At 50.2% G+C, this 15,830-nt stretch overlaps 1 protein-coding gene across 8 annotated transcripts in view; it reads right to left on the reverse strand.

Annotated features, from left to right (window-relative positions):
• The window catches only part of CPLX2 (complexin 2), a 391,294-nt gene that overhangs the window by 33,452 nt on the left and 342,012 nt on the right, over positions 1-15,830 (reverse strand). For 5 of the 8 annotated variants that reach the window (XM_077326365.1, XM_077326366.1, XM_077326368.1 and 2 more), the window contains one exon: positions 8,703-8,817. In XM_077326365.1, coding sequence (XP_077182480.1) covers positions 8,703-8,733 — 31 coding nt within the window. In that variant the 5' untranslated portion in view covers positions 8,734-8,817. The remainder of the gene's footprint in view (positions 1-8,702; positions 8,818-15,830) is intronic. The other 3 variants (XM_077326369.1, XM_077326370.1, XM_077326373.1) reach the window with 1 other exon arrangement.

Genomic DNA, 15,830 nt, shown 5'->3' on the forward strand with positions numbered 1-15,830 from the left:
CTTGATCATGATCTTCCTCATTGCAGCACCCAGAGCATGTGGGTTTTGTATACATTGACAGGAACTGTCACTGTCATAGCTTTTTGGCTGGTCAAAAGGGGTCCCCCCTTTTCTCTTTAATCTGCAGATAACATGGTAGGATCCAGCCCCTCCCACCACCTCTAGGGCTCAGCAGCTAGAAATGTATGTAAAAACAAATCAACCACCATAAAACCCCACTTGTAAACGAACTGGGGGCTCCAATCTGTGAGCACCCTCCCCGGGATCCTGTGCAGGCGGTACACGTGTGTAATGAACAAGGATGCCAGTTTCGGCGCAGACAGCATGCCCGCACACGGGACAAAGTGAGCTTGTTTGGAAAAAGCATCCACCACCACCCAGATTACACTTTTCCCGTGGCTGAGCGGGAGGTCAGTAATAAAGTCCATGGTAATGTCCTTCCACGGGCACAAGGGGGTTGGCAAAGGTTGCAAGAGTCCCTTCTTTTTGCCACCCATGGGTTTGGCGGTGAGACACACTGGGCAGCCCTGGACATACAGGGCCTACCCATCCGCAGGGTAGGCCACCAGTAATGTCTATGCACCAAGTGCAAAGTTTTTACAAACCCAAAATGCCCTGTGGACTTAGAATCATGGCAGAGTTTCAGCACGTCTTTGCGCGCAAGCCAGGGGGACGAACAGATGATCTTCCTTAAAAAACAACCTTTCTTTCTCAATCAGGGAGGGGCGGAGGCTTGCGAACTCAGCATCCAGAGTGACATCCTTCTGGACCCATCCCCCTGGGAACGGCCCACCCCCTTTTGCTTTCAATCCTCTGTAATCCGTACAGAGACAAAGGGAACCATCCTTCTTTTTTACAAATAAGACCGGGGCGGCCATAGGTGAGGTAGCGGGGCAGATGAACCCGCGAACCAGATTCTTATCGAGGAACACCCATAGTTCCTGCATCTCCCTAGGGTTCATGGAATAGAGCTTGGCTTTAGGGAGTGGCTCCCCTGGTTTCAGCTCAATGGCACAATCAGTCTTCCGATGGGGGGGCAACTGATTGCACTCCTTCACTGCAAATACATCCTGCAAATCCCAATATTCTTTAGGCAGCCCTTCTGGCCCCGTTTTTGCCACCGCGGCCACCTCGGAAACTGGGTGCTTCAAGGCTCTACGCAGCTTGGCACAGTGGTGCGTCTCGCACCCTGATTCTAAGAACTGAACTGTGCCCTTGCGCCAATTTACCGTGGGGTCATGCTTGCACAACCAGTCAAGCCCCAGGACACACGGGAATGCTGAGCTGGGCGCCACTACGGACTGGATTTTTTCCCCAATTATCAGCCACATCCATTTCTAACGGGAGCGTCTTGCTCACCGCTCCCCCCCCGCCCGCGGGGCACACTTCCCATCCATCTGAGTAAAGTGGAGAGGCTTGGCCAACGATACTTCGCACACTCCCAACGATCTGGCCAGAGGGTGATTAATCAAAGTCTTGGTGCATCCAGAGTCCACAATGCACTGGACCCCCACCTGCTTCCCCATTTTTGGTACAGTCAAAGTCCCTGGGAGGAAGACTAAAGGGGGAGCACTCACCGAACGTTTGCCCCTGCCCGAGACCTGCTGGCGGGGCTTCTTTGCAGCAGGTCGTCCTCGTTTCCCGACGGCTCACCCGATGTGGCTTCCCCTTCCATGCCACTGCCACTGGTAGCCTCTAGCTGGGGCGAGCCCCCCATCGGGGTGAGTAAGGAGCAAACGGTCTTCTTGGCTGGTGCTTTACACTTCGGCGCTCCTGCCGTTGCCTTGGCGGTCGTGGTCGCCGGCTTGCTGGACGGTTTATCCCCGTAAGGATTGTGGCTTTTTGGAGGGGCACTGGGCGAGGAAGCGGCCCTGCCCACCGCATCCCAGGCAGAGCCCCTTTTCCCGGCACTGATTGCGTTTGGCCACATCCACCTTCGGGGCTTTCGGGGCCAGGGTTTTCTTTGGGGTAGACATTTTTGGCAGCACTTTAGGTTTTTAACCGCCCAACTCTGCTGCCACATGCAGACGCCGCTCTACCTCCCCGGCCGGGCAGGCCCAACCCATCACCGTTTCGGGGTCGTCTAAGTGGAGGCATTTTTGCGCCAGATCTTTGCTCAGCCCCTCTCTGTAAGTGTGTACATGCTGGGGCTTGCTCCAGCAGTGCACCACTGTGGCCAGCTTCTGGAACTCTCTGGTGTACTGGCTCACTGACATGGACCCTTGCTTAATGGACTTCAGGCTGGCCTCCGCCATCTCCACTTTGAACGGGTCCTCGAATCGCTCCCTCATGCAGCGCATGAAGCGGTCGTAGTTGCGCACCTCTGCAGGTGCGTTCTGGTACAGGTCCATGAGCAATTTGGCGGCTTCGCCGTCTATAAAATCGCCAACAAAGTGGATGCGCTCGGCGGCGTCCTGGAACGTGAAACCCACCTCCATCATGTAGGCTTGGAGGTGAACCAGGAACCCGGGAAACGCCTTGGGGTCCCCTGTAAACCGGGTCTTGAACCGGTACATGCGACGGATTTCTGCCCCCCGGAGTTGGGGCAGGAGTTGAGGTTGGGGAGCGGGGTCGGTGGGCCATCCCCCTATGCCTTCTCACTTGATGGGTGCTGGTGGGATCGGGACCGCAGGTCTTCTTGGTTTCCCAGGCCTGGCTCCATCCCCAGGCAGCTGCTGTGGCCATGGCTCCCAAGGCCGGGCCCCTTCCCCCTTCTTCTTCTTGCAGTGGCAATGGGCGTGGCTCTGGTGGGGCTGCCCCAGTGCCTTGCAGTGGTGGTCCCCAAGGCAATGGCTCCTCGGGGTGCCCGGCTCCTCTTGTCCACTCCGCTTCCCAAGGGATTGCCGGGAGAGCGACTGCTGCCCTTTCTTCGGGAATAGCCATTGGCTGGCGCAACTCGGTGAGGAGGCGCCTGGCCATCTGCTGGGACTCTCCCCCTAGTTTGCCTGCCACCGTCGTGAGCCAGTCTCCCACTCGGCCCACCCGATCTCAAAGTTTCCCCCTTGGGAAAGCCGGACACCACTTGATCCGCACGGTGGGGTCGTCGTAGCGGGACCTCCGTCACAGCTCAGTAACATACCGCTCCAGGAAAAATTGCGGCGCCGGGTTGAAACCCTCAAGGGCCCGGGCCATCCCTGACCGAACCAGCATCTGAGTGGTGGATCGGGCCCGCGCCCCGACGGGCGTGAGCAGCAAGCCTCCCCTGCTTGAGTAGTGTCTCAGATCGAGTGGCCTCATTGGCTCAGTCTCCCCGTCTGGGGCACCGACCACCTCATCCTCCTCATCCGGGATGTCGTCAAGAAAGGTGCCCCCTTCGATCATAGTCGGAGGTAAGGCGTTGTGAGTCTTGACTTACTGTCAAGTGCAGACAAAACTCACAAACAAACCTCTATAGGAAGAAAGCTTAAATTGGAAGTAGATCTGAACACTCTAACATTCGAAGTCAAGACTGTTCGATATCAGAAGAGTAGTTATCAATACAATTCTCCTGCCGAAACCCAAGCGTTCCGAAGGGGAGGGGGCTACCCTCTCACCCAGGTGCCATCCCAGGCTTCCCGCCAAGGTGTTGAAGTTAGCACGGCCTTGGTCAGGCTAGCATATAAGATGTTTACAGGAAACACCAGCAACAATGTTTCACAGCAGGGAGACTTGTTGTTATTGTTCTTATGTGCGAAGTCGTGTCCGACCCATCGCGACCCCATGGACAATGATCCTCCAGGCCTTCCTGTCAGCAGGGAGACTATGCAGTGTGAAAATGCAGAGATCAAAGAAGGGGGGGAATCAAAGGAAAACTACAGGCATGAGCATTCTGGTTACATGGGAAAGTTGTAGCAAAGACACAGCACACCAAAATGGAGTCTTTTAGGTTCACTGAAACTCAAGCATGGCAGGGACTGATCCTGACACTCCACAGTATTGCATGCCCCCAGCTGAAACCTCTGTTCATAAGAGGTGGGAAGATGGAATAGCTTTCCAAGAGGTGAAGGGATCTGGTGAAAACAGCTCTATGTCAGGGACTGGATAGTATGGCTTGATGTAGCGGTTAAGAGTTTGGTGTAATGGTTAAGAGTGGCAGCTTCTAATCTGGGGAGCCAGATTTGATTCCCTGCTGCCCCACATGCAGCCAGCTGGGTGACCCTGAGCTCAGGGTGACCTTGGTCTCACTACAGCACAGCTAGAGGTGACCAAGAAGCAACATCAGGGCTCTCTCAGCCTTACCTACCTCACAGGGTGTTTTGGGGAGAGGAAAGGGAAGGTGACTGTAAGCTGCTTTGAGACTCCTTTGGGTAGAGAAAAGCAGCATATAAGAACCAACTTTTCTTCTTCTTCTTTTTCTGTGCAGTCTCCAAAGAGGCCAGGGCTGAAAATTCTATTCAGGAGTGTATATAAGGCATAACAGTAGAAACAGGTGCATATCTCTTAAGAGACTTTTACTTCTGACATAGCTTTCAGCTAACAGAGTACCTGACAGTTCTTGGGCGCTCAAGTATCCACTAAGCCCCTTCGACAGGAATATACCCCAGATTTTGGTATAGCAATCTGTACTACTACTTATTCTGGATGCTTTAAGCTGATCCTGCGTTGAGCAGTGGGCTGGACTAGATGGCCTGTCTGGACCCTTCCAACTCTAGGATTCGATGTTCCTACTCTAGAGTAGTGCTAGATGAAATTCAATGCCATAAATGTAATACCCTGTCACTCAGACCGTTAGAATGGCTTTACTGTACAAGTGGTTGTGTTGTTTTGAGTTGGGGTGTGTTATGCGCACGTTTACTGTTTTGATTCAAGTGGGAAGCTGCCCTCTCCAGCACCAGAAAAGGGAAGGGCACATCCAAGAGCCGCTATGTTTTTTTTTCTTTTAAAAAAAGAAATAAACTAACCAAATGTTGTAGGACCATTGCAGGTACTTGTTCTTTTCTCTGATTTTTAAAAAGGGAAATACACTCTGTTGGAATGAGTGGCCCTTAGCAGGCCTCTGGTGAGGCAGCACAAGAATTTCTCAAATGAATGAATGATATACTCATGAGGAATCAGTTCAAAACAAAATAACCAGCACACTCAATGTTTCAAAAAATCTTGAAGCAGTGCAGGCTGGGGAGGAGGTGATGAAGGCATGCCTCTTGTCACGAGTGACCTCATCAGCACTAGTCCATAGATGCTCGTAATACTTGTACAGCCGCAGTTCACGTGCCGCTCCCAATTGCAGGGGATACACTGGGCTAGGGCAGTGGTCCCCAACCTTTTTATCACCGGGGACCAGTCAACGCTTGACAATTTTACTGAGGCCCGGGTGGGGTAGTCTTTTGCCGAGGGACGTTGCCACCGCCTGAGCCCCTGCTCTGCATGCTTTCTCGCCGGCACCCCTGACTTCTCACCACCCACCGGGGGGTGCTGCTAACAGCAGCTGCGCAATGCCATGCCGAGGGGAGCCCCAGGCATGGTGGCAGCTGGAGAGCACCAAAGGTGAGCTGGCGGCAAAGTGGCAGGGCAGCCCCCGAGGCAGCAGCCGGGGAGGAGGACAAGGAGGAGCCACAGCCTGGTACCGACTGATCTACGGACCGGTCCCGGTCCCCGGACCGGGGGTTGCGGACCACTGGGCTAGGGGACTGTATTTCCCAAGTGACAGGGAGTGGAATAATGTGTGTTGGGAAAGGTCATCCTCCTGAGATTGACACCACATTTTATTGCATGACAGGGCTGTTTGCTGTGAAGGTTCAGTATGGCAATGGAGCAAGTAGTTCAAAAGCACATGTCAGCCCTAAGACTGCTCAGTCCAATGAGTTCTTTCTGAACTTGCAGGACTGCTGTCCATTGAATCCCCAGCTAGGAGCATTCTCCAGCATGAGGAGGAGTTGCTCTCTCCTTTCCCCAAGCCTCCGTGTATCTGTGCAATGGAGATAGGAGCTTGGAGTGTGCTGTATCATTCTAAGAAGTTCTGTCAGGAGCCTGGCAGAGGAATTTTCCCCAGCAGTTTGTCAGCCAGTTTGGTGTAGTGGTTAGGAGTGCGGACTTCTAATCTGGCATGCCAGGTTCGATTCTGCGCTCCCCGACATGCAGCCAGCTGGGTGACCTTGGGCTCGCCACGGCACTGATAAAGCTGTTCTGACCGAGCAGTGATATCAGGGCTCTCTCAGCCTCACCCACCTCACAGGGTGTCTGTTGTGGGGAGAGGAAAGGGAAGGCGACTATAAGCCACGTTGAGCCTCCTTCTGGTAGGGAAAAGTGGCATATAAGAACCAGCTCTTCTTCTTCAATTTGGAGCTACAAACCATTGTTGGCTCCCCAGGCCCCAGGAGACTTCAGGGTCTTTCATCTTCTCCAGCTCCATCTCCCTCCTTTGCTTCTGTGACTCATCATCACTTAGCCCAAACTAGCCAAACCCTTCACACAGCCAGAGACAGTAGACTTGCTGCTCGCTGTGCCGACAGAGCGTATAGGATAAGAGAAGAGAGCCTGTGTGTGGCTGGGCTCTATTGCAGCAGCCCAGGCTCGGGTGGGGTATTGTGACGGGGAGTGAGGGATGGGGCTGAGGCAAGGATGTATGGTGACATGCAGCATCTTTTCTGGCTAGCTCTACAATACAAATTGGGAAGAACTGTCTGCACAGGCATGGGTATTTTCACAGCTGGAGAGCCAAGAATGAAAAAGCATGAAGACTTCATCACAGCCTGTGTCTGGGGGATGGGGTGGGGTGGGGAGCTGGGCTGTCTCCTCAATGCAGTTTGTCATTCCAGAAAAGGCAGCAAAAAACGTAGCCAAGATTCTACCCTGGAGAGACGAATGAACTCCCTCTTAGGAGTGGGTAAGAACTGATGGGTGATTCACACTTTGCAAAGCCTCTACAACAGACAGTTAGATCCAGTGGAGGACTTCTGTGAATGGAAAGCGGCTGATTTGACCCTTCCACAGCAGATCTCCAATGCATCCTTATGCTGTTCTTGGAAGGAGTCCTATTCCCTCAGGAGCAGCATTCAGGGGACAATCTGGATTGCAGTGGGAGGTGAGGAAATCAGGCTGCATCGGACCCAACCCCATGTGCCTGCCACGAAGACGTACTGCTGGACCTAAGGCATGAACTGTTGGCTACAGGGGTACTGGGATTTTCAAGCTAGGGATTAATTCCCAGGTTTGTATGGGTTTGATTCGGATTGTAATTGCCGTGTGTGTGTGCTGTCATTGACCCTCCATGATTGCCCAGGAGAGACTGGGGCCTGTGCTTGAGGGGGCGAAGGACAGCCATGGAGAATGTAAATCTAAGCAGCACTGACAGCCACTTGCTCACTCTTTTAAAACATACTGCAGCTTCCAAGCATCTAAATTTCTCTGGCTGTCATCAGTTTGGGAATGTACAGTGGAAAATGCAATCTCTCCTTCCTGAGAAAGCTTTGACTGGTTGGTAGCTGTGCAAACATTTATCTCTACTGCCCCTTATTTTGTGTCTATGGAGAATGAATCGTACGGCAAAAAGGAATCTTTGCAGACATCACCTACACCCTTTGATAAGATTCATTATACCTGAATTGTTCCTTCTAAGATAGGAAATGCTTACAAGAAATGACTGAAACTTGGGAGACTGGCCACAGATAGTAACACTCAGGACAAGGCAGGGAGCCTCAACTGCTGGTGAACCAGACTGGAACAACTGAATTTAGTCAACTGGCAGCCTGTTATTTCATTGCTAAATTAAAGGGTTTAAAAACAAAAAAACCTAGCATCAAGCTGTTAACATATGCAGGATGTCTCACTGATCAAATGTCATGATTCTAATGAATGGTGAGGTACAGTCAAATGTGGCTCTACAGGAGTCTTTTGGCATTACCAATTTAGTACTTGTGGCGCAGAGAGCTGGGGCTGGAAGAGCTCTAAGAGAACTGTGACTAGCCCAAGGTCACCCAGCTGGCTGCATATGGGGGAGTGGAGAATGCTGCTCTTAACCACTACACCACGCTGGCTCTATGCAGTGTCCCTAGTGAGAGACAAGGAGCAAGCCCTGGATAATGGCGGCCTACCAGCAGTGGATGACAGACAATACTTCTGGATAGATGGAGAGAGCTGAAAGTGGTTTTCTGCAATCCTGACACACTTCTAGGGTCTAACAATATGCAGACTGTCAAAACCAGTTTTTTCTATCTATACCACATTTAGTGATACCTCTTTCAAATTACCTTCAGCTCTCTAAAAACAGGCATTTGGTTGGAGCCAATGAACACCAACATGCCTTTGGTAACACACCATCTGGGCTCCCTCTACACCAGCTTTTCTCAACCAGGGTTTCATAAAACCTTGGGTATCTCAAACATTTATTGGGTAATATGGCCATATATGGTCATGTTGACTTGCCCCCCCACCTCTGAAAACAGCCAATGATGGGCCTAAATGGGGTGAGAAGGGGAGGAGCTCTAGGTGGGCAGGTACACAGCCATTTGTCAACTCTGGCTTGGGAAGTTCCGGTGGATTTGGTGAGGGTGCTTAGAGAAGGAAAGTTTGGGAGAGAATTCCCCTTTCCCCCTAGGCTCTGCCCTCTGAAGATGCCATTTCCTCCAGGGGAACTGATCTCTGCAGTCTGGAAATCACTTGCAATTCTGGGAGAAGTCCAGGTCTCACTGTGAAGTTAACAGTCCTTAATCTGAGGTTGGAGCATTTCAGAAAAGGGATGGAAGAAGCTTAAAAGAGAATGCTGATAATGGAAAGACAAGACTTACCCCCCAGGGCCTGCTTCATCACAAAATCCATAGTGCCAACTGAATTACTAAGCTCTAGGGAATGGCAGAATTTTCATCCAGTTTTGCTGGTGGGCGTCTTTGGGTCAGATGCTACCTGGACGGGAGAAAGACAGATCAGATGAACAAAACAATCCAAGACCCTGCCAGTGAAAACAGGGTATATCTATAAGGTGTAGTCTGTCCTGTCATTTCTGGAAAATTGTGTGGGAAATGGAGTGGGAGTGGCAATCCACATGGAGAGTGATTTTGCTGAACCTTACCCAGATAATTCTGGTGCCCCCACCTCCAGTTGCTATATCCTGTGCCATGCTTGTCCATCCTAGCAGCTTGAGGATTCATGAGTATGTGGAGACTCATGAAGTGTTTGGGATGTATGGAAGTGCTCATGCTAATAGATCATTTCATAAGCAGAGGTTAAAATCTTGGGCCGTTCCGCATTCGTCCAAAATAGCACAATGGTTACTAATTGAAATCGCTACAGTTTTGCCGTTATGCACAACGTCGTTGACAATCTGCAACACTCCTGAAACCGATCCGCAAAAAGCGCTTCGTTGTAGCGCTTTCAGGGAAATCCCAAAAAGTGGATTCACCCTCCGGAAAGCGCTACACTCCTGCAACCAATCTGCAACACTAGCGGAAAAGTTCTGTGCGTTACCATTGTTGCGGTTTCTGCAAAGTCCCTCCCCCTGGCTCTCTCCTCTGATCTTCCGGCGAAGCGATCGGCATTTTTTTTCTCCGAGCAAGCAGAGATCAACGCACCGGCAAGCCTTCGTTTACCCAGTGAGGCTTCCCCGGCTGCAGTCCCTCTGTTTAAAGTCACCAAGCACAAGCATCGCAGAGGCCCGTTTGCTGGTTTATTTTCACTTTATTTTTCACACTGTTTTCGGCTGAAAATCGCGCCCGTGAGGGGGGGGATTTTTTTTTCACTCAGGGGGAGCGTGGCAATGATGAAACGGCAGCTCAAACATCACCTGCTAGCTGGATGGGTCTCTCCGTTGCAACAAATCAACGCATATTCGTTGCAACGGGTGTGTGTGTGTGTTTTTTTTTTTAAACCTTCCTTAAAGGGAAAGGGGCTGTTTGGGAGCATGATAACGGCCGCCGATTGGCTGCTTGACGGCCAGGGGCGTGACACAGCTCAGCAATAGCGCTTCCTTTCTAGCGATTTTTGCCGAGACCGGAAAGCTGGCCGCACCCGGAACAACTCCAGCCCTCACTCGACTGCCACTCGCCCCTCACCTCAGAAGCACTCTCAGAAGCACGCCTAACTGCTCCAGCTGAAGGGTACCACTCCACGGCCATGCCTGGTGAGGAGGGAGCCTTTCCTGCTGAGGGGGGGGAACCTCTCCGCTGCCCCTTGGCTCTTCCACTCGTTCGCTCACCCTTCTTCCAGGGGCTCTTATTTTGCACATGGCTCCATCGGAGTGGCTGCCGAGGGCGGCATGGATGCCCTCAAGTTCGCTGGCCACCCCATCATCCATATTCCCAGCCTCCCAGGCAGAACTGGGGCAGCGGCAGGCACAACAGTAAGTGCGGTGGGGCCGGCGGGGCCCCTCACCACGCGCTTCCCCCGAACGATGGGCTGCTGCATTTGGGGGGGCGCCGCTCAGAAAAGCAGCCCCGCAAGGGCCCTCCGCTGGGGAGGAGCTGCCGCTCAGTCTGCCCCAAGAACAGCCAAAGTTTGGGAACTCGCCACGACTATGCACATGACGGCAATGTCCACAGACTTCTTTAGGGAGCTGCCTTCTTTCCTCCTCAGTTTCTGTCGCACCAGGCAGTCAGGGGGACATGGCTGGCTTCAGAGTTCCTGCGTGGATCTCTGCCCCAGTGACTGTTTGTTTGTTTTCTCTGGGTGGGGAGGGGGGCTGCTGGCACCCCTTTTCTGCCAGGTCACATTCTTGCGCCATCAGCCGTTGGATCATGCACTTCCCAAGGTGCTTCTGCCCCTGCGTCTTCCTGTGCGGCACAGGGTCCTCAGCTGCTATATTGCTTTGAGAGTGCCTAACCCAATGTCTGCAGTCGACTCCAATCTCTTCTGTGTGGCTTACTCCTATGGTACTCCCAAGCCACGGGGACAGTCTCTGTTGGTGCGCCCTGCTGCGGGGGGGGGAGGGCTCTCGCCAGCCCCCCCCGCAACTGCCCTTCACAGCCCGGGGGAACGCTGTCTGTCGGTGCGCCCTGCGCCCCTGACTACAGACCTTCCTACACAAGTGCCTGCCTCTCCGATGCTGTGCGCTGTGGGGGAGTGGCCCCTCTCTCGCCAGATTGCACGGAGGAAACGCCAATGATGAGGTGCACTGCAGGGGGGGGGCTTCCCCCATCCCTTCTCCCTTTTCAAAACCCATTTTTTACATATGAGCTTTGCTGCTAGTGTGGGAATCAGCCATAAATAACATCCCATTGTTCAGATTTTGGGTGAAACCCTTGTCTGTGCCTTGTGAACCTGCAACTGAAATTCTGTCTTGTCATCCTTCCATTCTTATGAGTATCATGTGTTAGCCAGAAATATTATATAACATTTTTGTTTTCTCACTGCCAGTGTATGTGTGCACCTTAATATGTGTGCACCTTAATAAATATCAATTTATTTTTCAGAACTTTGTCATTTGATTCTGAGACAAGCTAAGACGAAGCCTAGCCTGCCTAACTTGTGCCATACTACCAACTAAGCCTTTCGATTGTGGGACTTGTCCCAGGACTTTGTCATAGTTTTAATGTCCTTAACTTTGTAAGCTGTCTTGGAGACCTGTCATGGAAGACCTTTAACATAAATGAAAATGATTAATATCCAGATACTTATTTATTCATTCCTTTTATTTCTTTAAATTCAGAACTGGTCCTTTCCACCAAAGGCAGACTCAGTGTGACAGACAACATATACATCATGATACAGATTAGTCACGTGCTAAAAATTACAAAACTTAAAACCAGTCTAAAGCCAGAACCCTAGGACCCTGGGCAGGGTGCGATGTAGGAGGGAGGCCAAATTAGATGTTAGCTATTTTACTGGCCTCAACCACAGGCCTGGTGGAAGAGGTCTGTTCTAGAGGCCCTGAGCCCTGATATTTTCTGGGCGCTCATTCCAGAAAATGAATCTGTGAGTCAGCCTTGCTCTAGCTGTCTCAGCTTAAGACCCCATTCTTGAAATACTTTTTTTAAACACTGCATTTGATTTATTGGCAATTTATATTTTGTTTTAGGAATAAAACTGAGAACAAAACCCAGGTATGACAAAGATGTAAGATCTAGTGCTTCAGGGGACAAAAACCTGCCCCTTTCTCACTTCTTTGCATTTTGTTGTTTGAAGCATTACCTTCTCCTATTCTGGTACCCATACTGGAAAGGATCCAGGTTTTTATAACAAAAGAAGAGCAGTGTGAGATGGAGGACGCAGCAAAGTTTAGCTCTGCTTGTCTGTATGCTCAGTCTACAGTAAAAATATTTCAACTTACAAATGAATGATGGGACATATGAATAAATGTATGTGGATGTCCTGCCCCTTCTCTGCCCATCATGTCCAGTTTGGCCTTGTCCAACTGTTTATTAAAAACCTTCCAGGATGGCATCTCGGGTTCACTTACTTGGACTTCTTTTGGCTAGAAGGCTTTGCTCAATGCAGTTCTTAATATAGCTGCAATTGGAAATATTCCGCTTACATAGTTGTTTTTTTCTTAACCACCTATGTAAATTTACTAGCTGGAGAACTAAAAATAAAGCAATTTTAATGTATTTCTATTACAGACTTAAGCAGATGACAATATGCTACCACTTTGCACATGTTCCCATTTTTCCTTAAAAACCCTTCTGTTAGCAACAAAACACAGCAGGCTGAATAGAAAACCACCATGCCCCTCCTTGCACTTCACTAAGTTCTCTGTTGGCTCACAATTTGCAGAAAACTACTGCTGAGTTCAGAATCAACATAAGAGGAGCAACAGGATCCCAGGAACCACAGCCCATATAGAAATGCTGCAGGAATGCTTGGAATAAAGGGTCTGTCCCAGATCAGGAGGCACCTACATACATTTTTTGAAAAGAAAAATCCCTCCCCAGAGTCCTTTACAGCAGTGGTCCCCAACCTGCGGGCTGCGGCCCGGTGTCGGGCCGCGGCTCCCTCTCCCCACCCCCCCTCAGTAAAAAACTTCCCAGGCCGCAAGCTTGCGGCCTGGGAAGCTTCTTACTGCGGGAGGGGGGGAGAGGAAATCAGGGCCGGGCCGCGCAGCCCTTGCGGGCATGGCCCGCGGGGGCGCGGCCTGCAGGCGCGGCCTGATGAGCGGGCGCGGTCCGTGCAGGCGCGGCCCGATGCCCTGCCGGTCCCCAGCCTCAGAAAGGTTGGGGACCACTGCTTTACAGGACTCTTGTTTCTGGGATCAAAAGTAAGGTTAAAAGCATTCTATTGAGATGTTAACGCGGATTAATGTCTGTTTCCCAAATTCCATTTTCAAACGTGTGAATTCTATAATATATTCTGTAACATATGAAAAGCCATGCCCTACCATAAGACTGACCAAAATAGCACAACACCTGTGCAGGCTTTTAAGTTTTGCAGAACTCTTCATAAAATAAAGGTAAAGGTAAAGGTATCCCCTGTGCAAGCACCAAGTCATGTCTGCCCCTTGGGGTGACACCCTCCAGCATTTTCATGGCAGACTCAATACGGGCTGGTTTGCCATTCCCTTCCTCAGTCATTACCGTTTCATAAGATCGGCCAATGTTATTCCGCTATGGCAAAATACAACAAAAATCCAGTGGCACTCCTTATTTTAATTTGAGCTTTCCTGAGCTCACACCTCACTGAAGAAGAGATCTGTGACTCAGATAAACTCATATTAAAATAAATGCTACTAATCTTTAAGGTGCTACAGGTTCTTGTTTCATTTATCAGCTTGATTTCAAACAAATCCCACAGAATTCAGAGGGAACAACTCTGATGTGTGTGGGGGGAGGGGGAAACACTTGAAGGGACTGTCAAAGAAAATTCACTTAACACCATTTACCTGTTAAAATGGGTGTATGGCTTACAATTCATGCATAGATGGGTATGATAAAGGACCAAAATGGTAGGTACCTAACAGAAGCAGAAGGGATTTAACAAAGGAGGCAAAATTATACAGAAGAACTATACAAGAGCGAGCTTCACATCCCTGATAACTACGATGGGGTAGTCACTGACCTGGAGCCAGACATCCTGGAATGTGAAGTCAAATGGGCCTTAGGAAGTCTGAGCAACAATAAAGCTAGTGGAAGTGACAGCATTCCAGTTGAACTATTCAAAATCTTAAAAGACAATGCAGTAAAAGTGCTACATTCTATATGCCAGCCAATTTGGAAAACTCAGCAGTGGACACAGGATTGGAAAAGGTCAGTTTACATTCCAATCCCAAAGAAGGGCAATGCCAAAGAATGTTCAAACTACAGGATGCTCTTCATAGGTTTGAGAAGTAGGCTAAACTGAATAAAATGAAGTTCAATAGGGACAAATGTAAGTTCTGCATTTAGGTAGGAAAAACCAAATACACCAATATAAGATGGGGGAGATTTTTCTTGGCAGTAGCATGTGCAAAAATGATCTAGGAGTCTTAGTAGACCATACATTGAACATGAGTTCACAGTGTGACTCAGTGGCTAAAAAGGCAAATGGAATTTTGGGCTGTATCTAACGGAGTTTTGTGTCAAGGGAGGTGATGGTACCGCTTTACTCTGCTCTAGTTCAGTCTCACTTGGAGTACTGTGTTCAGTTTTTGGCACCCCAATTGAAGAGAGATGTTGACAAACTGGAACGTGTCCAGAGGAGGGCAACAAAGATGGTGAGGGGTTTGGAGACCAAGGCACACACCCACACACATTTATATTTATATTTATATTTATATTTATATTTATATTTATATTTATATTTATATTTATATTTATATTTATATTTATATTTATATTTATATTTATATTTATATTTATATTTATATTTATATTTATATTTATATTTATATGCCTGGTGGAGGAGCTCCCTTTTGCCGGCCCTGCGGAATTGTGAGAGTTCAGGCAGGGCCCTGATCTCTTCAGGGAACTTGTTCCACCAGGTGGAGGCCAGGATGGAAAAAGCTCTGGCCTTTGTTGAGGACCGACGTGCTTGTTTGGGGCCAGGGATCACCAGCCAGTTGGCAGTGGCGGAGCGTAACACCCTTTTGGGGGTATAGGCGGAGAGACGGTCTCTCAGGTACACTGGTCCCAGACCGCGTATGGCCTTGAAGTTAAAAACCAAAACCTTAAGCCTGATCCGGAATTCAATTGGGAGTCAATTGAGTTGTTGAAGTATCGGCTGGATATGAGATCTCCACAGTGTGGTGGTGAGAATCCTGGCCGCTGCGTTCTGCACCAGTTTCCGGGTCAAGGATAAGGGTAGGCCTGCATAGAGCAAGTTGCAGAAGTCCAGTCTAGAGGTGACCGTCACGAGGATCACTGCGGCTAGGTGTTCTGGTGCCAAATAGGGCGCTAGTAGTTTGGCTTGGCGTAGGTGGTAGAAAGCCTGCTGCACTACTCTTGTGACCTGCGCCTCCATGGAGAGGGAGGCATCGAGGATCACCCCCAGGTTTCTGGCAGAGTGGGCTATTGTTAGATGCACTCCGTCCAGGTTGGGTAGGCACACTTCCTCTCCTGGTCCCTTCTTACCCATCCCCAGGACCTCCGTCTTTGTAGGGTTGAGCTTCAGACGACTCTGCTTGAGACATTTTGTCACTTCTTCCAGGCATCTGGCTAAGATTTCTGGGGGGGAATCGGGGCGGTCATCCATCAGGAGGAAGAGCTGGGTGTCATCTGCATATTGGTGGCAACCCAGCCCAAACCTCCATACCAGCTGAGCAAGAGGGTGCATGAAGATGATAAATAGAATAGAAGAGAGGACTGCTCCTTGTGGGATTCCACATGTGAGCTGATGACGGTTGGATACTCTCTCTCCTATTTCAACTCTCTGTCCGCAACCCCGGATGAAGGAGATCAGCCCTTTGAGAGCTGTCCCCCGTATCCCGGCATCGGCAAGGCAATCAGTTAGGAAGTCTGAGAATGAAGAAAGGCTGGGGGGAGCTTGGTCTGTTTAGCCTAGAGAGGAGATGACTG

Source organism: Paroedura picta, chromosome 3, assembly GCF_049243985.1.
Source record: "Paroedura picta isolate Pp20150507F chromosome 3, Ppicta_v3.0, whole genome shotgun sequence".
Taxonomy (NCBI): domain Eukaryota; kingdom Metazoa; phylum Chordata; class Lepidosauria; order Squamata; family Gekkonidae; genus Paroedura; species Paroedura picta.